At 41.9% G+C, this 25959-nt stretch overlaps 1 protein-coding gene and 2 pseudogenes across 2 annotated transcripts in view; 2 read left to right on the top strand and 1 right to left on the bottom strand.

Annotated features, from left to right (window-relative positions):
* Sv2c (synaptic vesicle glycoprotein 2C) overlaps positions 1-25959 on the top strand; it is a 174319-nt gene that overhangs the window by 25541 nt on the left and 122819 nt on the right. For both annotated transcript variants that reach the window (XM_021180140.2, XM_029484979.1), the window contains exon 2: positions 17808-18488. In XM_021180140.2, the coding sequence (XP_021035799.1) occupies positions 17909-18488 (580 nt within the window). In that variant the 5' untranslated portion in view covers positions 17808-17908. The remainder of the gene's footprint in view (positions 1-17807; positions 18489-25959) is intronic.
* Positions 2558-2657, top strand: LOC115029198 (annotated as a pseudogene).
* On the bottom strand, positions 23533-24625 carry LOC110307889 (annotated as a pseudogene).

The raw sequence follows: 25959 nt of genomic DNA, 5'->3' as shown, positions 1-25959 counted from the left end.
CACAGACTAGATTCCTGAGATGGTTCCCAATTAGGCTTGGCCAAAAGGAGATTGGAGAAAAACAGAGAGGCTAGGGGAGGGAGAAGGCTTCACTTTCTCATTTGCTTCCTGTGGTCTTCTGTTCTCTTGTGGTTCTCGGGATAACATGCCTTAGAAAATCTCTACTGTCGCAAATGTGGTATCCTCTTACTTCAGCACAAAATTTCAGATTTTATTTTGCAAGACAATTGAAAAATTGCCTGTGTGCATTGAATGGTATCCTCATAAAAACCCGTTTTCCTAGGTCTCCAGAATATGACTTTTTTTGTAAATAGGGCCTTTGCAGTCAAAATAGTTATATGTGATTATACAGGGACAGGGAAGGTCTTAAGTCCAGTGACTCATGTCACTTACAGGAAGACTATGTGAAGGAGAGGTGGAGACTGGAATAACAGATCATCAGTCAAGAAATGCCAGAAATTATGAGCAACCTCAAGTCAGAAGGGAAGCACAGAAGTGGTTTCTCCACGGGGCCCCCAGGAGGGTGTGGCCTTGCTGATACCCTGACTTCCTGTTTCTAGCTCTCAAACTATGTAAGGATGAATTTCTGTTATTTTAAGCCATGGCACTTGTGGTAATTTTATGGTGGCCTTAAAGAATGAAAATACTGCCTTACACTGGCCCATCACTGCCTCAAGGAGGTATCGAGCATCCTCATTGTCGATCAGGGATCTAAAACTCCTCTCAGAGTCTCTTCTTGGTCCTGCAGACCAGCAGAGAGCAGTTGATTTTTTGATAGTCTGATTTTTCAGGTCTATGGGCCCTTCCTATAAACTTGGGTAAGAACTAAAATTCCTCATCTTTGCTCTGCCACTCCCTCCCTGAACTCTGGAGGCAGGTTAGTCACTTTTCTGGCAGCTGCCACCTTTATGATGCCTTGGACTTCTCTTTCATCTTTTTGTTAGCTGTTGATTTGACTCTTAATTACATTAAGTTCCCTCCTTTTGGTTTCTCATCTAGAGCCTAACTAATGTATACCTCTTCCTTGGATCTTCACATGAATTGCCAGTGATGTCACATTCTTTGTTTTTCTTTTCCACATGGATCCCTTCTTGCTTGGCTTTGGGGCATATCCTCTTCACCCACTCCACCTCTTAGCCTTCATGAGTCAGATTGTAATCCTCTCTTCTCTTGTCTCCTTTCTCCCTCTGTCTTCTCTTTTCTTCCCTTGACTTTTCTTCTGATGATTCCATTCATTGTTATGTTATTTAAAATCCAGGGATGTGGATGCACTTGGCACCCACTTCTCCCTAAGCTATATAATAGATGCAAAAGCCAAACTTCTAAGCCTTCTCTATACCGCATACCAATTCCCACTGCTTCATTATCCTTCCTCTACTCTGTGGATAAAAAACACACACTCCACTTTCTCCCTTTCTTCTCAGTCTCCATCAGACAGTTCTTGTGCCTTTAGCTTTAAATTATAACCAGAATATGACCACTTCCCATTATGACTACTGCCTTCCCCAACAATTGTCTGATAGCTTGAAGTACCAAAGCCCTGCCCCTCTTTTAGTGTCTCTGTTCCTGCCTTTGTCCTTCTAGGATGCAGAGTACAGGCTGAGCACTGCCTGGAGTGGAGTCTGACCACATCTCTTCTCTGCTTAGGACTCTGTAAGAGCCCAAATTCTTAGGAGAATGACAGGCTTCACAGGACCCTACTCCTTACTGCCTATGGGAGGTCAACGTCTGCTATCCCTTTTGCTGCTCTCCTCCAGCCTCACTGTTGGATCCTCTCTATTCCTCTGATACACCATGTGTCAGCCTCGCCGAGGGATTCTGTTCTCCAATCCTGCTTCGGGCGTTCTTGTTCCCTTTATCCTTTCAAATGGCTCTTTCCTCCTGTAAGTCTCGACTCAGTAAGCCCTAATTGAATTATCTGATTATAGCTACATCCAGGTCACTCTCTAGGTCTCATTGCCTTTATTCATTTTTTCCTCTTAACAGTACAGCTCACTTTCAGCAAACTATGCTCTTCTTTTCACGTTTTTCTTTGTTTGTTAGCATGCATGCTCCATGAAGCGGGGATCTTTCTTGTTGTAACCCAAGTGTTTAAAGTTCCTGACACAAAACCAGAGTCTATAAGTACATACCCAATGATGAAAAAGTAAAGATGTTCGGAGATGAACAAGAGCTCAAGTGATATGCTGAACCCTTGAATTAATGCCCCCCCCCACCAAATGAAGACACAAAGGATTAACTACTAACGGAACTGACTAAGTCGTCGAATGGAAAAATAAATAACTCTAATATTTAACTTCTCAGGAAAATCAGTGAGCATTGAAATGATTAACACATTTGGAAATTTCTTCAAGAGTAAAATGGGACTGTAAAATCAATCTTTTGGCTTAATTCTGGCTGTGGACAGTGGTACAATCTTGTTTCTTTTGTAAATCAGTGGACTGACCCAAAGTCAGATTTTACAGAATCACAATCCAAATAGAACAAGTAAATAGTAGTTTCCAAGTGGTGCGTGCATTCGGCACTGTGTTGAGTGGGGAGGAATTGATTATATATATGCATGCTTGAAGCACATTCACCAACCTGGCATGACACAGAGAAGATTAGCATAGTTACCATACAAGGATGGCATGCAAATTGGAGCAGTCCATATTTTAAAATAATTATAATTAAATAAGAAAGAAGGAATTGAGAACTGATTGCATGAAATATATGAAGAATACTTGCAGAACCCTTAAAAGGATCCATTTTCTCAGTAGAATTAAATTATGTAGAGTTCTCTTAAAGATTGGGTTTCTATTTATTTATTTATTTATTTATTTATTTATTTATTTATTTATTTATTTAGATAAAGCATCTTGTGAAATTCTAGCTTGTCTGGAACTTACTATGTAGAACAGAATGGCCTCAAACTTGCAGCAATCCTCCTGCCTCTGCCTCCCGAACAGAATGGCCTCAAACTTGCAGCAATCCTCCTGCCTCTGCCTCCCGAATGCTGGCATTATAGGCATGTGCCACCACACGCATCTAAAATATTTTGTTTTCAAAGCCAGTAAAACATCTACAGATCCTTTTAAACTTTACAGAAAACCAAAATATGTAAGAATCACATCTGAAGAAAAGGTCATTCACACTTAGTTTATACAACAAAGTAGGAAAATGTTAAAGCTATTTGTTCTTCATATGCTTTGTAGAGCTCAAGAAACCTTTCTGGGGTGTGTGCTGGCCCACTTGATTGACAGGTGGAAAGTCGACAAATGATCAGAAGATGAGAAAGCAGCATTAGGATGTTTTAATATTTAGGGTTTTAAAAATTCTTGTTTTTTTTTAAATAACAACAAAGACAGATGATTAAAGTTATGTTACTGTTCCAGAGATGAATCGGGAAGGATGTCTTCCACATAAGAAAAAAAAAGAGGACAGATGTACTAATAAAAATATGGAAACAGAGATGGAGGGATGGGGACGAGGCAAGATTAGACAGGGATCAAGCGTGCAAAAGCCGCTCTCAAGAAGTATATTAGGTTTATGTGAAGTTCCTGGGCCCAGGGCCTCTTCACATTCTTCTCCTCACTGTGTTTGTGCTAGATGGTTTTATGGCAACTTGACCCAGGCTGGAGTCATCTGAGAGGAGGGAACCTCCATTTAAAAAATAACGCCTCCGTAAGATTGGGCTGTAGGCAAGCCTGTAAGACATTTTCTTAATTAAGGATTGATGTGTGAGGACCCAGGCCATTGTGTGTGGTTGCATCCCTAAGCTGGAGGTCCTGGGTTGTGTAGGAGAGCAGACTGAGCAAATCATGATGAGCAAGCCAGGGAGCAGCACCCTCCATGGCCTCTGCATCAGATCCTGCCTCCAGGTTCCTGCCCTGCTTAAGTTCCTGTCCTGACTTTGATGAGACTGAAGCTTAAGCCAAGTAAACCCTTTTTCTTTTCAACTTGTTTTTTTTTCAATCACAGTAATGAAAGTCCTAACTAAGACAGTATTCTCTTCTACAGAGTGAGATGTTTATATTTTATAGAAAAAAAATTGTTTTCCTTGGGTTGCCATGTTAGCACTTAACCTTTCTGGGTAAGAAAGACTGTAGTTTGGTTTCTGGCCAAAGCCTTTCATTATGCTTTGCTATTAGACCTGGGGATTACATGGATACGAAATCTGAGTCCAACATTCCCATCCTACATTGAAGGGAGATAAATTGTTAATTTAGTTAATTGTGGTTTTTTGTTTTAAGTAGAGTTATCATTTGTTCGGCATAAAGAGGAATTGACTGACCTTTGTGCTGTCTCTTGGATTAGCTGAGGGTTCCCTGCTAACTGGCAAACAAAGGATGTGAGTGCATGCTGTCCTACCCTTTATCCATTGATGGTTCTTGTGAATTTATGATTATGGAATCAACTAATTTTTTTGTCCTCGTGAGTAGAATATTCAAAATGGCAACCTATTGGAGAATTAATTTCCAAAGTGTAAATGGTTATAATGTTATTACATATAACTGACACTTAAGCTTTCAATGATGGGGTACCAAAAAAAAAAGAAGTCAAGGAGAATGCTAGGATTGTTTCCATTCATGCTTATAAATAGTGTGTTTTAAAAGTTGTGTGTGTGTGTACATGCATCTTTTGTGTGTCTGCTGAAGTCACGCATGTGTAAGTGCCAGCAGATGCCGCTGCAGTTACAGGTGGTTGTGAGCACTTGATGTGGGTGTTGGGCACTGAATTCAGGTCCTCTGGAGAGCAGCAAGTGTCTTTGAGACTGGAAGGACCTGTAAGTCTCATTTTGGAGATCTGTCAGAACCTGTATACAGGATAACACTGGTGATGTAAATTACAAACTTAGTCAAATGTGAATTAATTTCATGCAGTCACTTCTCTTTAAGATTTTTGTGGGTTGAACAGTCTCACCAGTATGCGAATTGAGATCCAAACCCCCAATATCTACGAATATGACCTTGTTTGGAAATAGGATCTTTGTACAGGTAGTCAATTTAAGTTAAAGCTGTTAAGATGGAGTACTAAACTAGTCCATCTGGTAGCCTTGCAGGAAATTTGGGCACAGACATAGGAAGCAAGTCATAAGAGCTGTGGTGGAAAGTAGAACTGCAGAGAGACAAACAAGGAATGCTGGGACCCAGGAATACCACAGCATGCTGGAAATGCCAAGGGGAGATGCTCTATGGGTTTCAGAAGGAACTATGCCACTCCAACACTGTTAGCATTTCAGAAGTTCTGAGAAGGCCAGCAAATAGGATTTATCTTTGCCTGATAGTGTCTTTGCCTGACGCTGTTTATTTTTCTTTGTTTAACAAGTGGTTTGATGATATGTTCATGTTCTCTTAGGTGTTAGGATTTCGATGCAAATGACCCAGGGAGAGTCTTGATTGTCATGAGGGTTATTGTGTGGGGTAAGTCAGACAATGAACAGTTAATTCTGTGTACTGTGTTGTCAGAGTAGGTACTGATCAAGAGTACTGCTCAGTACCCTTGGTGATGTAGGGGTGCTATGGCCTATGGCTCTATGTGGTGCCACTTTTAGCTTATTTTATTTATTTATTTATTTATTTATTTATTTATTTATTTATTTATTTATTCATTCTTGGAAAGTGAACTTTATATGTAGCTGAAGACGATCTTTCCTGACCCTCTTGGGTCTGCCTCCCAGAAAAAAAGTTGGGAGGGGGTCTCCAGCAGTGAACCCAAGTGAAGAACATTCCAAAAAGATGGAATGGCAAGCACAAAGACTCTGAGGCATAAGGGGGTTTAGCATGTCAAAGGTCAGTATGGCTACATAGAGAGAAGCCAATGGTGGACAGTGAAACTGGGGAGCTGGATCAGGTCACGTGGGGCCAGGGGCACGGGAAGGAAGCCCCTCAGGAGCCTACAGAGGGGAGGAATGTCTTCTGTCATGTGATTGGAAGAATTTCTGTGACTTATGTGTGGAGAAGAGACACCAAAGGGCCAAAGATAGGACCTCATCCACAAAGAGGATACCCTCGGAGTGTTCAGCTGACATGTGATGTTATTTAAGGCAACTGACTTGCTCAGAGATTGGAAGAAGATGCCAGACATTTTCTGGATGTTTTAGGTGCAACTTCTCCTTCCTTCTTGTTTAAGAAAAACTTCTAAGTTTTTTTGTGTGTGTGATGAATTTTCAGAAGCATCCCTGTATATGATCAGTTGCCAATCATGTCTTTCTGTTGGTCAGGAATGAGCTTTTTCTGGGGTCCAATTTGCAGTTGGTTTGGAGCCCCCAAAGCTAACAAAAACCATCTTAGTTTTGGTGCATGTGGTCAAAGGTGAATGATACTTGGCTCTAGAAACAGGATAGTCCCAGTATCCAGCATGGGTGTGTGCGAAAGACTCAGACTAGGTTTGGGTTGTAGGCTTTGTGGTTTACTTTAAATCTATATTGAATTCTTATTACATGTTTTCATTAGCCAGTCAGCACCTCTATTTGTCTACCTTTGGGCTAATTATCTCAGTTTAGGCCCTATTCACTCCATAGTATCAGCGTATAGCTCCTGGGATACTGCAAGGCTATTGACTGTAGTGTGTTCCTACAGGAAATAACATCCCTGGATGAAGAGCACCCAGAGACCTTTATTTCACTTCTGTGTGCTTACAGTTTCGGGGGGTTTGCACCCACTGCACAGCAGATCACTTTGATGCATGCAGTGAGCTTTGAGATCGTCTCAGGCATTAAGAATCCAAGACCAGAGCCGGGCATGGTGACGCACGCCTTTAATCCCAGCACTCGGGAGGCAGAGGCAGGCGGATTTCTGAGTTTGAGGTCAGCCTGGTCTACAGAGTGAGTTCCAGGACAGCCAGGGCTATACAGAGAAACCCTGTCTTGAAAAACAAAAACAAAAACAACAACAACAAAACAAAAACAAAAACAAAAGAATCCAAGATGAACCAAAACATTGCCCCTTCCCTTATAGAACTTGGAATCCATCCATGTGTTTGGATGGCTTCTGACTTTCCTTGTGACTCTGGGAGCAAGTCAGTTCTCATATACTGGTGTGATATTCAGTAGCCCAGGTAGAGGGCCCTCAGTGCAGAAGTACGTCCTGTCCTCCAAAATCCAACCTTCAGAGCCAACCTCTGAGCATAAGAATTTGCAACTTACACTACTTGTTCAATTTTGTAATTGAGAAAGAAATATCTCAGAGGAGGGAGAAGCACCCTGTCTTTTCTTTACATGTTGTGAATGAGTTAGCTCAGCAGCTCTTGTCTCCCGAGACAGTAAAGATTTTACTAGAAAATAGAAATGAGAGTGTTTTTTTTTACAGTATTCCTTTAGCACCTTACATTGTTCTTCCTATTACACACACACAAACACACACTCAAGCACATATGCACATACATGCAGGAGAGAGAGAGAGAGAGAGAGAGAGAGAGAGAGAGAGAGAGAGAGAGAGAGAGAGAGAGAGAGAGAGAGAGAGAGAGAGAGAGAGAGAGAGAGAGAGAGAAGGAAAGAGAGAGAGATCCTTGAAGTAAAGACCTGCCTCTCCAGGCCCGTTTCTCAGCCCACAGGACTGCTGTGCACCCACTGAACCCTGGCTAGAACACACAGAGCATAGAGTCTTGTGCTGGTCCAGAATTCTTGCTTTTTCCAAGCTCTGTGGGGAACTTGTGCATCAATAACCTTCTTGGTCCCAAAGCTGCTTCTCCCTAGAGCCATAGAGTATCTATGGTGATGTTTGCGGAGGCTCTGGCCCCTCCTTTCTGGAGACTACAAGCTAGGGAAACAAGGCCTTGGGTATTCCACAGGGACAGTGCTCTGGGGATTTTGTCTCTGTGCTCAGGTGTGGCCCAAGTAAACACAGGCAGCTGCATTTGTGGCCACTTCCAGGAACCTGGCAAAATGAAGTATTTACCAAGTAAAACTTAGACAAAGCAAAAGGAAACCAAGAGATATTGAGGGGGAAAAAGCACACCAGCTCACCTGTTGACATTCCAGGGGCTTAACTGGGGTCTGGGGAAGTTCTTGCCTCCAATCAGGGTGATACAAAGGAGGCAGAGGTAATTCTCTGGCTATGCTTTCAAATTGCACCAAATCTCTACAAAGTTGCCAACCACATGACCCTGGCTCCTGCAGCAGGATGGACAGACAAACTAGAAACACACATGCCTAGTAGGGTTTTCCTTTGTGGGCTAAACCTTGGTGGACACAGCGGTGGTAAACAATAGAGAGAGTGAGTCTCAGCCCCTTGACATCCAGCTATGCTCTTAGGGTGGGGCAGAGCACAGCCAACCTAGCCAGTTATCAGTCTTTCCATCCTGGAAAGGAAACTTCAACATCACTGCTAAGTGATAAGCTCTGACTACAAGCTACACTCTTCCATTCCTTAATACCGAGTCAACTGACATTCACCAGCTAGAAGATCCTGTTGGCCAAGGGTGGCCTTTCTTCTTTTTAGTCTTAAATCACTCTTCTTGCCCATTTCAAATGAGTGCTGTCAGGCTAATATGGACAAAAGCAGTGCTGGGGCCCACGTGTGTATCTGACTCCTAAACAAGACCACCATTTATGTCTACAGCGTAGCTCATTTCAAGATGTCTAAGGTGCCTGCTTCTCAAGAGATGCTGAGTTTTTGTTCGGCATGGGGAGCACCTGTTGTACTGAGGAAATAGATGGGACATATGGCTACTTTTAGTTTTTCATCTTTACGTCAATGAGTATTTAGCTGGCTCGATAGCAACCTTTAAACATACAAGGTAGACATATCTAATTTATAGATGATGTGTTGTTTTTAAAAACAAAACCCCAAACATTCCATTTTACCAGTAAAGACTAAGGAGCCAGAAACTGTGATGAAAGCCTGCTAGCTCAGAGAGGCAGAGAAATCACCCAGCTGACCTTCCCCCTCAGCCGACACCCCAAAAGGATGTTTTCCTTCTCCACACTATCTCCAAAACCCCTAAAATTGAATGTCCCTCCCTTCCACTTCCTGTGTGTCTCTCTATTCATCCTCCTGACTCCCTCTTACTCTCTGTGGGTTTTTTTTCCCCATGTTCACTTCCTGTCAACTGGTTGCTTGCTCTGCCTCTTGACCTGTGGTTGATATTATTTAATCCTGTTGACAATAAACTGGAAACTCTTGAATTAAAGATGTGTACTAGGGCTGAGCTACACCACAACTAGAAACAGGTTTTCCGGTAAATAACACAATCTCAGGGTTCTCAGTGCCATGAAATATCCTGTAACAGTTGAATTAATTTCTTTTTCTTCTACTTCTCTTTATTCCCTTACAAATAGGGAATAAACTCTTTAAGCCCTCACGTTTCTTACCCTCTAGCCCTCCTTCTCTCTCTCCCTTCCCCCTCTTTCCACATGGCCATGGCTGGCCTCTCTCTACCTTCTCTCTTTCTCTCTGCCTTTCTACAATAAAGCTCTAAAACCATTTAAAAAAAAAGCAGGGAATAAAGGACTCCAGTCTTATCTGGGTACTTATGGAACAGCTACTGGGCACAGCCAGATTTTTATTTTTTTTGATTGCTTTGACTTTTTATCCTCCTTCCTCTAGTTTGCCTCTAAGGACATTAAACACATAGAAGTCATTGATTCATTATAACATGGTTGTAGTCACAATAAACTTGTCTACAAATGTCAAAGGGCAGAGCTAATGGGATCAAGGAAAGATCCCGTGTCTCCAATGACTGGGTGAAGCTAGCCCTAAAGGAAACCCTTGTTTTGCACCACTGAGCTGTACTCTTCTAGATCCCACCACTTCCTGCTTATGGTTCACCCTCTCAGGGCTCATGGCTTAAGAGCTTGATCCCCAGCACTGGCAGGAAGTGGTGGAGTGTGAATGGAATTACATTGCAATGGCACTGCCCTCAAAGGATTAACGCTGGTCTCATGAAAGGAGTTGACACTCACAGCAGTGAGTTATCAGAAATAGAGCAAGTCTGGCTCCTCCCTGGTCTTTGGCTTACTGACTCACGGTGGAATCTCTTCTGCATGCAGCCATTTTCCTCTCTGCTTCTTTGCCATTGTTGTGTCTTGGCTAAGGGGGGGCCTTGTCAGAGGTGGAACAAAGAGAACTGCATGATCTTGGGCTTTTAGCCTCTGAAACTCTAAGCTAAACTCTAAGTTTTGTTGAGTACAGTATTTTGCTATAGCAATGGAAAACGAACTGATGTATTTCTGTACTCTGCTCATCTAAGACTCAAGCACAAGGCTCTTCCCATAACCTTCAAAGTCCCCAATGCTTTGTTCCTAGTCACTTCATTGATTCTCCCCCACCCCTGACTCTATTTGGCTACCCACCTTCTCTGACTTTCCCCACTGGACAGCCCTCGTTCTTGCACGATGTTCTGTGTCTGAGCCCCTGGGTAGCAGCATGACTTATCCCCTAGCTGGATTCAGCTCTTATTCAAGCTCACCTTCCAATCAGCACTCTCTGGACCATGCCTCCTATAGTTCCTCCTCCTCCACTGGGCAACCCTGATTGATGTCTTTGGGCAGCCACTAGCTATGTGTAGTCATTATGTTTCAAAGTGACAACTCAGATATAGAACATCAACATGGAAGTTCCACGGAGCAGTGCTGCTCTGAGTTCCCACCCTGTCTTGTTTTTATTTCTAGGACTAACTGCTGCATGGAAGTATGTTCTTTTTTTTTCCCCCATTGTGATGACTGAGAAAGAAATTCTATGCAACCAGAGGTTTAATGTGTCTTGTTCAGTCTCTGATTTTCAGTTCCTAAAATAATGCCTGATATATCTATCATCAGTCCCTAATAAATACGGTGTGAAGAATCTTTTATTCACTGTGGAAATAAAGGAGCGTCATGAAGGGAAGCCTACTGCTCTTCCCCACCCCGGCTACATACCTTCCAGGCCAGGCTTCCTGAAGGGACCTCAGCTCCTGACTTTGCCCACTGTGTTCCCCTTATGTGATTTTGGGGTCCCAATGGAAGAGGCAGATTCACAGATGTCCCTTTTCAAGCCTGGCAATCCCTCAATGTGGGGAAACCCTTTGTGAGAATGTGATTGGTCATTCAATGGAAGTGAATGTTCTTCTACTCTTCACAAATAGGAGTTGCTTGTGGTTGAATTTTTTTCTTTCTTTCTTTTATCTGAGTATTCTTCATAATGTAAACTATTTGAATTTTTCTTGGGCATCTGGTTTTCCCCAAAGGGTCATAGGATGTTACTGGTGACTTGGGGACTGAATCTAGGAGTACTGAATGCTCTGTGGGCTCTACTGAAGATGCCCTAGGTCTGTTTGCCAGTTCTTCCTGCAGAGCAGTATCTGTGAACATGGTGTTCTCAGACTTTCCTTGCTGAATTATCCTCTCATAAGTCTGACTCAGTCTTTGCAGCCCACCTCATCTGCTCCTTGATGGATGTTTCCATAGATGCTGATATTCCACAGGAGACAGCTATCAGCTGTCTGATGTGTCTGACAGGAACAAGAGCTTGTGGCCAGAGTATATGTCAGCCACCAGACCCTCTGATGTGTCTGACAGGAACAAGAGCTTGTGGCCAGAGTATATGTCATAGTCTGAGAAACCAGTAAGCAAATATACAAATCAATATAAAAATCTTAAGTACATGTATTATGTATGTATATGCTTTGTTTATTAAATAATTGGCACAGTAAAGAACTATATAAATATCACTGAGTAGAATTAATGAAGGCTTGGATAACATATTTATATGCATTGAGTGAGTTGACTATCAGACTTGAGTTCTGGAATTAATTTTTAAACTTAGTGCAACATTAATGGAGAATTCTTTAAAAAATGGCTAAGTAACTCTAAGACTTATTTGGAAGAGGATGCAGATGAAAATAATAAAAATATACTTGAAAAGGATGAGCCATGAGGGGAGCATGCACCGGTATAAAATATAACAAAAGATAAAAGATCAAGCAAGTCCAGCTCACAGAAGACGGCCATCGTTGAGGCAGAATAGGGTCTGAAGAGGCATGAACACCTGTAAGAACTTTCTTTCTTGCCACGGGGATGTTTTCATAACTGTTTCTGAAATATTTAGTAGCTAGCCCTACCTCATACAGTATACAAAATAAGTACAGAACTAAATATTCAACAACTAGGCAAAAGCTAGTTCTACTACAGACACATATTTTAGAAGCTCAACAGGGCCCTAATAAATTTGCTAATAAGGCAGAAAATACTAACAGAGAACCTACTTAAGTAGATTATATAAAGTGATTTATAATAGCTATTCATGGCAAAAATTCATTGTGGATAAGACAATCTGAGAAAAATGTTTATGACACACACAAAAAGGCTTCTGTTCCTCTTAAAATTCAGTAAGCAAAAGACTGTGTTAGTGTCTTGTGTCTGCCTTACCAGATTGCTACAAATTGAGTGATTTGAAATTTATCTTCTCTCTGCTCTAGAGGCCAGAATCCGAGCATGGAGATATTAGTAGAACCACAGCCTCTCTAAGAGAGATGTCTTCCTTGTCCCTCAGGGTGGGTGACTCTGGGACCCCTTGGTATCTGGCTGTTGCTGCAGTCTGGACTGGTTCCTTTCCGTGTCTTTTCTGTCCGCTCTCACAAGGACTGTTGTCCCTCGATCTTCGACATACCCGCATAGTCCAGGGAGATTTATCTCAATATTTTAACTTAATTTTTCAGCTATCATTTATATATCTTATAAATAGTGGCTAAAACACAGACAGGTCTTTCTGGAAGTGACCACTAAACCTACTGTCAACCCAAAATGGGAATGGCACAGGATAAACATTTCATGAGAAACATTCAATTTAACCAGAGGTCAAATGCCACCTAACATGCTAAAGCAAGCTTTTCATTCATCCCAGCCACCAATTTCCGGTATAGGTGAAAACACAGGAAAACAGTATCCTTCTAACCTTCCCATATGACATTGCGATGATTTTAAAATTACCAAAATTCTGTTTTCCTTTTGGCCTCAGGAATTCTCAGCACATGTTGCTAATAATAATAATAATAAATGCCTAATTGCCCAATGGCAGGAGTCAGGTCAGATAAATTAAAGCCCAATGTAAATTAAAGTGGCAGAATAATATTGAAAAGCTAGAGAGGTTGCAATATCAAAGCAAATTATGAAAGCATCCACCTGGACTGAATGCATTTCCAGTCTGCTCTCCCCAGCCCTATACCCTAGTCCATGCCCTGGGTAATATTTCAAAATACTGATCAAAGTGACTGATCCCTGAAGGACAAAGAAATCCTCAGGGAATTTAACGAAAAGGAGGGCATGCAAGCACGGGGACTGAGACTGTTGTAAGATTGTAACCAGGGTGTGGTTAACAGGCAGACTGGGAGACGAGAAAACACCGTCCACCTCTACCTGGTAGAAGGACAGCCAATAGCTCTCTACCACTTATCCAAGATGAAAACCCCAAGTCTTACAGCAGCTGTACACAATTTGGAATCCAGAATTACTGAGAGAAAATGATAGGCAAACTAGTTCAACAGTTTGTTACCCATTTGGGGCTATAGCAGAAGTGACCACAAAACCCAATTTAAAACAAAAGGAAAAACAAAAACAGAAAACCCACAGGAGGCTTCACAGTGCTGGATTGTACCCTGTAAAGAGTAGTTCTATATTTTAAGACCTGCTTTCAATTTTAAAACTTATTCGTGATAGAGGAGCTTTCATTTTGTGATTAAAGCTGTTAGTGAAATATTAGAAGCTGAGCCTGGGAATGTTTTCTCTAACACAAGCGTCTGCAGGGACATCCCATCACCGACTAGAGAAGGGATGTTACTATTTAGCAGGTAGCTCCTGCAAAGATGACTGTCCACTCCTGGGAGAATGAAACCAAACAACCACTCTGTTGTTATAGAAGCTCACAGCTTCCTAGTGTTACCTCGGGGGTTTGCTGGAGATCCACAGGTGACATTCGGAGAACCACTGTTCTAGAAGGTGTCCTGACAGTCAAAACAGACAACACAAAGCCATGAAGTCCTGTATGACTTGAGAGAGCCACTGGCACCAGTGGGGAATTCCACACTGGAAGAGTTAGAGATGCTAAAGTGATCTGAACTGGGCTTCAAGTACACACGTGCAGTGACTAACTCCATGCTCCATGTTCCGTGCTCCCTGCTCCGTGCTCTGTGCTCTGTGCTCCATGCTTGCTCCTCTGCACAGTCTGAGTGTTCAAAGTTGAGCCCTGTTAAGGCTAAGGATCTCTAGGTTGTAGAAACATACATTATTCTTTGCATGTGTGTGCACACACACAAGAGACACAAAGAGAGAGAAACACAAAGAGACACACAGAGATTGATTCTATATAATTTTAAATAATTTTTCCAGGATATCTTCTAGGAGCTAATATCTTCTCTTTTTGTAAAGGACACGGAGAAGTGTCGGGGGTGGATTTGGGAAGAGTTGGGGGAGAAAGAGAGCGTATGATCAAAATACATATTATAAAATTATCAAGAATTTAATAAAATATATTTAAAATTCTTGTTTCTGATATATTTATTGTGATAAAATAAATGTAATAAACATTTAATCATCCTTAACTGTACACTCAGAATATTCTACAACCATCATCAGCATCTTTCTTCCTTCCCTTTCGCTTTGTAAAAATAAAAACTCTACATGCTTTTAGTAACTGCTCTCTATTCTATTCTCCCTGCCTCTGAGAACTAACTTCTTTCATAATAATCCCCTCTGCACAATCCCTGCATACCAGGCATTTGCAAAAAATTCCAGATGATCCCCAGGCTTCTGGTGTGGTACTCTCCTTTAACAAAGATTCATTTCCACCACAGGCTCACAGTTTCACTAAAAGGTAGTTGATTCACTGCTTAAACCAGTGAGCTCCGGAGTGGGGCTGCCTGGTTTGATATCTGGGCTGTGTAGAAAACAGACTAGCTGCTGCTATGGGTGCCAGTATGCAATGAGTGCACCACACTTTGAAGTCTATGTAAAGGCAGATATGAGAAAGATGTGCTGTTGTTTAGCTTTTAATAACAACTGTCTTTCCTTCATCCTAGGAACTGTTTATAGTATAGCTGATGAGGGCTACAAGAGAGGGAAAGACTGAAAGCAGAGGGTCTGTGAAGAAACAGAAACTATCTATCTATCAATCTATCTCTGGTGTGTGTGTGTGTTCATGTATGTGTGTGATGGGAACATGTGTGAACCAACTTTAAAATACTATGTGGCATTACTCGATATATGCTATTTTGTGAACCACCCAAAGAGGAAATGTGTTTGGGAGGCGCGGGCGCACACACACAGAGTCATACATCACACATCTTGCCAGAATAATTCTCATTGATATATACAGGTTATCTTTTCTATATTTGTGCAAAATGTGCCTATCATTTAATAGAGAAGATGTCATTTGATGTAAAGTTATTTGTTTTAATTATCACCTCTGAAAACGTAGTTTTAGTCAGCTATGAGCTCTGTGGCTCAGCATGATGATCAGGGCATTTACACAGGAGCGTGAGGACTGCCTATAGCTCTGTGTCAGTGTCTTTGCCCAGCCTGTTCAGAGTCTGATCTCCAGTCCTGCCAATGCAGGAAAGATGACAGCACACTCTCTGGAGGAGTTGCTTTCCTGTGCGGCCAACACAGGCTTGGATACCTCTCTCTGTGCTCTCCCAGATTTCCTCTGTGCCTTGTTTCCGTCATCTGCCTGTTCTTTTCAAAGACTGCCCCGCAGTGCTGAAGCTGCTATCACCTCTGTGCAGAGAGATGAAAGCACCTGTATTTCAGGGTCACCCATAGGTGCCCTTAGCTGACACTTGACAGGGGTGGCAGTGTGAAAGCTTGGGTGGAGACATCACTAAATGTCTGGCATCTTCCTGAAAGACCATACTGAGGTCTTAGCTTACATCATGCATGACCAAGTCTTCTGCTCATTAAGGCCCTCCCTGACCTTTGACCCTTTTTCTTTCCTAAAAGATGTGCATCTGACTCCTGATGGGAGGCTCTGCCTCTAAGCAACATGATTTCATAGATGTCAAATTCTGTCCTAAAAACAGTGTAAACTGCAAGTCATTTAGCCCTCACTACAATACAGAATCACCACTGTCATCCCACAGCAAAAGAGTAAGAAAGGACCACACGGGCCCCTTGGAGATTGTGAAATTTTCAAGGCTTTGCCTAGGTTCCTGTCCTCTTGATCACAATATCGTATTTAACTTCATCATATTATCTTTACAAAGACAGGCACTGTATTGTGATCATTTCTCTGAAAAAACAAGACTGCACTTGAGAATCACTGTTCATTTAAAGGCATCACTGGTGAAAAATATCAATACCTCCAACTTCTTTTACTATAAAGCCATGGTATAACTCAGAGGAGAGGTGGTAAACAAGTTTAGTTCAGGGAGGAAAAGAATAGAAAGCAGGCTGGAGCACCTACTCAGACCCTAGTGGGAGCACCAAGTGAGTTGGATGAGGCTAAGGCAGAAACCCTGGCCTTAGACCCATCTGAGAGAGCCCCAGTTTCTGTGACAAGCCCTATGGCCCTGGACATGTTAATCCCTTTTATGCTTTGGTACTCTCTTATGAAAGATGGAGACTATCACATTTATTTTATAAGACTGAAAGAACAAGGAAAAATATAGGATGCACATAAAACGCTTCATACATACTTGTTATAGTAAGCACCAAACCAACCATTTGTATGTTCATAGTATGTGGTATGCATATATGTGGGGTGTGTGTGTGTGTCTGTGTGTTATGTGTGTATATATGTCTGTGTGTGTATGTCTGCATGTGTGTTCACATGCATGTATGCAGCTGTTCATGTGGGAGCCTGAGATTTATTTTGGGAATATTCCTTGATGTGTCTTTCATATTCTTTTTTGAAGCAGAATCTCTTAGTCAAATCCAAAGCTGGCCCATATGGCTCACTGTCTAGTCAGCATTATCTAAGGATCTTCTGTCCTCCACCTTTGGAGACTTGAGTTAGAGGCAAGCTGCCACCCAGCATTTCCACAGGATCTGGGGATCCAAACACCACTTCTTCGCTTGTGTAGAAAGAGCTTCAACTACTGAGCCATCTTTCTAGCCCATCGGTTTTCAGTGAATTATGATTTTCAATGAAAATTGGCGCCTGGTGCACAGTGTACATTATACTCTATAATTCGTCTAGAAACAAGGCTGAGAATTGTACAATGAGCTGTTCAGCAAAAAGGAAACAAGCTTGGGGGAGGAGGGGTTCTAGTTTCATCCAGTCACGCCTTCACAGTGGATATGTGTAAGCTTTGTGAGTCTATGTGGCTGTGTGGCTTGTGAGTCAAGGTATATCCTTACAGCCGTTTAATTTTTTTTAATTATTGAAGCATTTCTTATGATTTATTTTGATCACAATCATACTCATTCCTCTAACCTCAATTCCTTCCAGATCTACCCCTCACCTCCCTACCCACCTAACTTTGTGCTCCTCCTTAAAATAACAAAAACAAAAACAAACAAACAAAAACCTCACCTGCTCTGAGTTCAGTTTGTGCTGTCCAAGTACTAGAGTGTGGGACATGGCCGGGACTGTGGTTGAGACATGATGTTTGTACTTTAAAAGCTATAAGGAATTTATCTTCACTCTTGATAGAACACCTGAGTAGCATTATCCTAAGAACAATTTAAACAAACAAACAAACAAACAAAAAACAAAAACTATAGTAACAACCCTAGCCAGCTACTCCAGGCACTGATTGCCGTTGAACAGAGAAGCAGCACAGAAGTGTTCATGTGTGGGGCGGGGGATCAAAGCAGGAACGGTGCATCTGTGTCTTCATATGTGGGACAGTGAGAAGAGCCTGCGCGCTTGGAGGGAAAGGACTAATGTGTATCTCTCCTGGCTCTTCTTGTGCAGCTCCATTCTGGACCGCGAGTGGATGATGCTGTTGCAGCTGAGCTGCTGAACATTCTCCGTGGACTCTTCCCTGCCACACCTTGCCCATCTGCTGAGATAAAATGGAAGACTCCTACAAGGATAGGACTTCACTGATGAAGGGCGCCAAGGACATTGCCAAAGAGGTGAAGAAGCAGACGGTGAAGAAGGTGAACCAGGCAGTGGACCGGGCCCAGGATGAATACACCCAGCGGTCCTACAGTCGGTTCCAGGATGAAGAGGACGATGATGACTACTACCCACCTGGCGAAACCTACAGTGGGGAGGCCAATGATGACGAAGGCTCAAGTGAGGCCACTGAGGGTCACGACGAGGAGGATGAGATCTATGAAGGGGAGTACCAGGGCATCCCCAGCACGAACCAGGGGAAGGACAGCATCGTGTCCGTAGGACAGCCCAAAGGCGATGAGTACAAGGACCGCAGAGAGCTAGAGTCAGAGAGGAGGGCTGATGAGGAAGAGCTCGCCCAGCAGTATGAGCTGATAATCCAAGAGTGTGGCCACGGCCGTTTCCAGTGGGCCCTTTTCTTCGTCCTGGGCATGGCTCTCATGGCAGATGGCGTGGAGGTGTTTGTAGTGGGCTTCGTGTTACCCAGTGCAGAGACAGACCTATGCATACCAAATTCAGGATCCGGATGGCTAGGTGAGTACCTTATGCAGTGAAGCATTCTGGAATGCTTTATTTATGGAGCACAGCATAAATAACCTTCATTTAGAACAACAGTTCTCAACCTACGGGTTGTGATCCGTTTGCAAGTAAAATGACCCTTTCACAGGGGTTGCATACCAGATATCATGCATATGAGATATTTACAAAGTTATAGTGATGAAGTAGCAATGAAAATATTATGATTGGGGGTCACTACAACATGAGGAACTGTGTTAAGGGGTCACAGCTGTATTAGGAAGGGCGAGAGCCACTGATTTAGAGCATTGCATTTTTTTCCAGCAATTTTTAATGACAAATCTTCTAACTACAAAAGAAGGAGAGAAATTGTGCAGTGAGCACCTGCATGGAGTCACTTGGGTTCCGTAGCTAACTTTTTGGATGATTTCTTCAGGTTTTATGTAGCCATCATTACCACCTAGTTATGTGCATTTTAAAAGGTAAGTTAGAGAAATGCATTTTAGCCTACTCTAGGAAAAGTCGTGTGACATTTAATGGGAAGTGCATCACTACATGTAGATTTCATTTTTATCACTAAAATCTGCAGAGATAACTATGACATCACTAGCAATGCAGTTTTTGGGTCACTATTATGAATATAGCCTTTGGGGATGCAACACATTCTTATATGTCATGTGGGTACATGGCAGAATAGACTTACTTTACTGAAGTCAAAGGTGGAGCTGGGGATGTAGCACAGTAGTAAAGCCCTCACCAGACATATGTGGGACCCTGGGTTCATTCCCTGGACCTTCATAGGAAAATGACTTGACACTGTCTAAATAGAGGTATAATCTAGAAAAATGGTAAATGTTGGTTTCAAATATTGCATCTAATGCTGTCATTTGTTTTTAAAACACTGATGCTTTTTCCTCTATGATCCCTGAGAATGTTTGCTTATTTTTTTCCCCAATTAGCTTTGTAATATAATTTTCTGTAGGTGATTATAACTTGGTTTTCAGTGTTTATACCCAAGCTGGACAAACTTCATTGTCTAATATGGTTTTTAAAATTGATTTAAAATTTTATTAATAATTCAATTCCATGTGTTGCAATATGTCTTTTGTAAGCTGTCTAGACATCAGATTTTACTTTTATACCCAGCTCACTAAACTCGAGGTCCTTGCTCTTTTGGAGCTGTAGTTAATGCTCTTGAGAGAAGTTGGAGACATACACACATTGTAAGTGTCTGTGTCAACTCCTTGATACCTTAAGTCCGAAGGGTTTTCAAGCTCCTCTTACAAATTGTGTCTCTAAAAACATGTTTGTAGACTTTACATGCTTGAGAGTCTATTAAAGAAATTAGACTACTAGTGTCTATATTTCCAGGAGATGTCTTTAAACTAAGCTTGAGAAACAGAAAGCATATAACTTTTGTTTTGTGATATAGTTTATTAAATAATATCATAATCATTGATGCAAAGAAATGTGTACAATTAGATTCGATTCCCAACTTTCTGACAGCACAAGAGATAATTACAGAGGAAATTAAGAACCAACATTGTTTAATTCCTTTAAAGCTTTTTATTATTTAAATTAGCTCCTCCTGTGTGGGTATTTGCTTTCTCCTGTGTGAGTGAAAGAGCCAGGTCCCTAAAAGCAGATTGCAAGGGGCCACGGGGTGGAAGTTGGAAGAATAACTTGAATACTTTTGCTGATAGATTTGTGTGTGTTCAACCATCAAAATGCAGACATCACCATGCCTTAGAGGGGAAAGCTTAGCTAGTCATCAAATTATTTCAGCAGATCGCTTGTATCTGGCACTATTTTTCCTTTGTTGATTTTCTTTTCCTCTGGTGAGCAAGAGTATCAGTGTGAGCCTGGTTGTCCAAGAACTTTCAAGACTTTGCTAAGGGAATATTTCAGTAGAATGTGTCAAGTCAGATCCTTAGAATTTTATTCACATGATTAGTTAACCATTGCAGGCTTGTATTTGAAAATCCTTTTCAATCTATGACGCTAGCGTTTATATTGGAGAGTTCACAGAAAAGCCTAGTCCATGCTTGCCCTTTTCCCATAGCCTTCATGGTGCTGGATTGCACAGCATTGCATAGTGTTTGTTCCCTTATCAGTCCATCACAGAAGCCAGCACCTGGTGAGGAGACACATCCGCAGGTGCCATTAAAAAGTGTAGATAATACTGCAGGAAAAGAGGAACCTGGATCGCTCCATCTGTCTATGAGTGTTGCCTGCTTTAGTGAATTGATCGGTGTCCCCAGGAGGAGTTGGGGTGAATCACTCAAGGGTGAATCCCTAACACAGGCGCTTTAGTGGTTTTATGACTCTGCCTTCCAGATTTTCATTTCAATTATTTTTCCATTGTAATTTCACTCATAATTGCATTCTAACAGAGTCTCTTTAGACAAGCATTTAAATTGTTTTGCCATTCTCATTTCATCGGATAATGGCTTTGTAATATAATTACCACACTAAGTCATAGCAGTGGGAACAAAATCAGAAAAGGAGGACGCATGACCCATGCTTGATGGCACTTTTGTGGATATGGATTTGCAAAATAAATTTTCATTTGCTACTAAACATCACGTCAGTTTTCTCAAGGAAAACCAGGAACAAGCATATGACCCAGTTTATGTTTTAATTATTTGTGAGGTTGAGCCTGTCTTTGTGTTTGCCAAAAGATTGACTTAGGTTAACTAAGGCACACTGTGTGTACATTTGCCTGTGTGCACAGATAACATTGTTAATTGGATTGGAAGGAGAGAGAGTAAATATTTAATTATCTAATGAGTTGTTTCTTCAGGGGATAGATGTTTTCCTTTTGAGGTAATTCACTCCCTGTTGCTAAAGTCAATTTTTAAAGCATTTATAGTATGCAAAGCATAGTACCACCACCAGGAATGTATGAGAAAATGGAGAGATAGAGAGAGACAGAGAGAGAAACACACACACACACACACACACACACAGAGAGAGAGAGAGAGAGAGAGGGAGAGAGAGAGAGAGAATGAGAATACCTACCCTGAGAAATTAGAGTCTAGAAGAAATAGATGTGTCTGCAGATTCCCAGGACAAGGAAGCAAGTGTTCGTGGCCAAAAAGAAAACAGGACAGACTTATTAAGGGGCAGGATCCTGTGTAAAGTAACAATGAGAAAATGAGCGTTAGTCCAGGGGTGGTCAGCAAGGATTGGCTTATGGATTAGTTTGGAAAAGGATGGGAAATTGTCCAATGGAGGGAAAGCAGTCCACTGGAAACTATCAAACTAGGAATGTATAATGTAGCTATTAGCAGGAAGGAAAATTCCCATTTCCATGCGGTCTCATTTTGGGGTCTTTGGGAAGAATAGAAATGTCTGTGGTTTATTCCCTATTGTGACTCAAGTGCCAGAGAGTCAGGAGCCATTGCATTGAAGGTGTCAGTGTTAGTGGCCTCCACCAGAGCAACGATGGCTCTCGGAAAATAATGCTTAGTCTTACAGCAAAGACGGAAACCAGCCTTGAAGTCTGGAACTTGATTTGTTGGCTGCTGCAAATGGCTTTGTATAAGCATGGTGAACAAGGTTAAAAATGTAGGAACATGAACACAGCTCTTAGATTCACTGCCCTTGGTTGCAGGGTAGGCTCCTCTCAGACATCAGTCATCCATTCTTCCCACTGCTGAGGCTCAGAGCAAATGCTCCTCAAGGTGTCCTGTGGGGCCATGACTGGCTTAGTTCCTGCCCCAAGGCTTAGTGAGCAAGCACATTGAGATGTAACAGAGTAATCAGATGTGATCATATCGGGTGCAGCCATGCCCCAGCTCCTGGTCCCTTGACCAAAGGACAAGCCTCCTGCTGCTGGCCTTCCTTCCCCTCCCCATCTCACTCACAGACTTACTTCTTCTTAGACCTTCCTGGTGAAGCAGAGAACGCCATGTGATTAGTTCAACTGCTTTCATGTTTAGAGTTCCAAAAATAAGTAGTTTGGAATCAAAACATTACCATGGTCATCAAGGACTGGTACAAGATTGTTGGAAAGCTCAAGAAGGTGCTTGATAAATAATATGGAGTCATGTAATGATTACACATCCTATGTGAGGCTCCTTGACTTTTTCTTTTCTTTTCTCTTCTTTTCTTTTCTTTGATATTTTCTTTATTTACATTTCAAATGTTATCCCCTTTCCTGGTTTCCCCTCCAATAGTCCCCTCCCCCTCCCCCCTCCCCCCTCCCCCTGCTCCTCAACTCACCCACTCTTGTTTCCTGGTCCTGGCATTCCCCTATACTGGGGCATAGATCATTCACAGGACTAAGGGCCTCGCCTCCCACTGATGGCCGACTTAGGCCCTCCTCTGTTACATATACAGCTAGAGACACGAGTCCCACCATGTGTTGGGTTTTTTGGTTTTTTTTCATTTGAAGGTAATCTTAATGCTATTAAATTCACAAATACACTATTTTTTATTTCCCAATTCTAATTATCTTAAACACACATCGCAAACATACAAATATCTATTCTCTCCACATGTCAGCACCCATTCATCATCTTTTTGGAAATGGGGAGAATAGATTCCCCTTAAACTGCAAGTCAGTGGGTGTTTCTTTACAGTTAACTTTAGCAAAATTCATACAAAGTCGTAATTAACAATGAGCTTCAAAACTTCATTTTGTTAAAGTTTCTGTACTAAAATGTAGAAAAACTGAACTACACAAATATTGAAAAATTTAAAATTCCTTAATTTTTTATTCCTGGTACCACTACCACAATTTACAGGGCAATATACATGATGTAATGAAAAGAAAAAGACAAAGACAAAGCTACAACAGATAAAAAAAAAACCCTCAGGACTGGACATCTAATTGACACTCCATTGCATTCATCAGTAGCTGCACTTTTTGCAAACTGTGGCTATGACAGTCCTGAAGAAGAAGGGTTTCCTGTTTAAGCTGCAGTAACTTTTCTGACTATGGATCATCATTCCTTCTGTGGCAGATTTTTACAGTTTCTCTATTGCATTTGGGACGACTGTCTCAAAGTAACCTGCAGCTTTCCGGACAACTCCTCACTCGCTCTCCTGCTAAGAACTATAGCCGTTTCTGTTTTATTTTAAAACCTTCTGCTACCATATCCACCACTTCCACCTCCAGATCCATAGCCACCACCATAGGGACTGCCTGAGCTTCTTCCACCAAAACTGCCCCCCCTTCATGGGTCCATAATTTGATTGTTGCTGTCCACTATAATTTCCAAAGTCATTATAGTTCCCACCACCACCATAGTTACCTCCACCAAAATTTCCTCCTTCACTGTAACCATCATAGCCTCCTCCTCCACCACCACATCCACCACCCTGGTTTCCTTAGCCTGGTCCTCCACCTCCATAACCTCCTCTACTGCTGTAACCAAGACCACCACCATAGTTGCCACCATCGCCTTCAAATCCATTATATCCACCATCACCACCTCCATAACTACCTCTGCTGCCACCACCTCCATCACCATAGCCACCTCTTCCACCAAAGTTTCCTCCATGACCAAAGTTTCCTCCACCTCCTTCAAAGTTTCCTCCACGACCCATAAAAGCTGCCAGATCCACCTCCACGACCTTTCTGTGATCCAGCAGACTGCATCTCTTGTTTAGAAAGGGCCTTTTTCACTTCACAATTATGCCCATTAATGGTATTTCTGAACAACAATTTTATCAACTGTGTCATGATCATCAAAAGGTACAAAAGCAAATCCTCTCTTTTTCCCACTCTGCCTGGCTTCCATAACCTCTATGGCTTCAATCTTGCCATACTTTTCAAAGTCGTCTCTCAGGTTATAGTCTTCTGTATCCTCTTTAATACCACCAACAAAGATTTTCTTCACTGCTAAGTGGGCACCAGGCTTTACAGTATCCTCCCTAGAAACAGTTCTTTTTGGTTCCACCACATGCCCATCAACCATGTGTGGCCAAGCACACATTGCAGCATCTACCTCTTCAACCCGAGAGTAGGTCACAAAACCAAAGCCTCTGGAACATTTTGTTTGGGGATCTCTCATTACCACACAGTCTGTAAGTGTGCCCCATTTCTCAAAATGTTCTCTTAAGCTATCATCTGTGGTTTCCAAGCTCAGACCACCAATAAACAGCTTCCTCAGCTGCTCTGCTTTCTTTGGATCATAGCTCTCCATTTTGAGACTGGACTCACCTCTTCCAACTCAAGTTCAATATGGGACTGAGAGCATGTTTTTTTGTTTGTTTGTTTGTTTTTGTTTGTTTGTATTGGTGGTTTAGTTCCAAGGAGATCTGGGGATACTGGTTAGTTCATATTGTTGTTCCTCCTATGGGGCTGCAAACCCCTTTAGCTCCTTGGGCACTTTCTCTAGCTCCTTCATTGGGGACCCCGTGCTAGGTCTAATGGATGACTGTGAGCATCCACTTCTGTATTTTCCAGGCACTGACAAAGCCCCTCAGGAGACAGCTATCTCAGGCTTCTATCCTCAAGCTCTTGTTGGCATCTGACATAGTGCCTGGGTTTGGTGGTTGTTTATGGGATGGATCCCCAAGTGGGGCAGTCTCTGGATGGTCATTCATCCAGTCTCTGCTCCAAACTTTGTCTCTGTAACTGCTTCCATGGGTATTTTGTTCCCCCTTTGAACCTATAGAAGGGTTCTGAGCTTCTGGGCTAATATACACTTATCAGTGAGTGCACATCATGTGTGTTCTTTTGTGATTGGGTTACCTCATTTAGGATGATATCCTCCATATTCATCCATTTGTCTAAGAATCTCATAAATTCACTGTTTTTAATAGCTGCATAATACTCCATTGTGTAAATGTACCACATTTTCTGTATCCATTCCTCTGTTGAGGAAGTCCTAGCCAGAGCAATTAGACAACAAAAGGAGATCAAAGGAATACAAATTGGAAAGGAAGAAGTCAAAATATCACCATTTGCAGATGATATGATAATATATAAGTGACCCCCCAAAAATTCCACCAGAGAACTCCTAAACCTGATAAACAACTGAAGTATCTGGATATAAAATTAACTCAAACAAATCAGTGGTCTTTCTCTACATAAAGGATAACCAGGCTGAGAAAGAAATTAGGGAAACAACATGCTTCACAATAGTCACAAATAATATGATATCTTGGTGTGACTCTAACTAAGGAAGTAAAAGATCTGTATGATAAGAACTTCAAGTTTCTGAAGAAAGAAATCGAACAGGATCTCAGAAGATGGAAAGAACTCCCATTGGCAGGATTAATATACTAAAAATGGCTATCTTGCTCAAAACAATCTACAAATTCAATGCAATCCCCATCAAGATTCCAACTCAATTCTTCACAGAGTTAGAAAGGGCAATTTGCAAATTCATCTGGAATAACAAAAGTCCTAGGATAGCAAAAACTATTCTCAACAATAAAAGAACCTCTGGTGGAATCACCATGCCTGACCTAAAGCTGTACTACAGAGCAATTGTGATAAAACCTGCATGATACTGGTACAGTGACAGACAGG

This window comes from Mus caroli, chromosome 13 (assembly GCF_900094665.2).
Source record: "Mus caroli chromosome 13, CAROLI_EIJ_v1.1, whole genome shotgun sequence".
Taxonomy (NCBI): domain Eukaryota; kingdom Metazoa; phylum Chordata; class Mammalia; order Rodentia; family Muridae; genus Mus; species Mus caroli.
The sequence above is the reverse complement of the archived record's forward strand: the minus strand, read 5'-3'. Positions and strand labels throughout refer to the sequence as shown.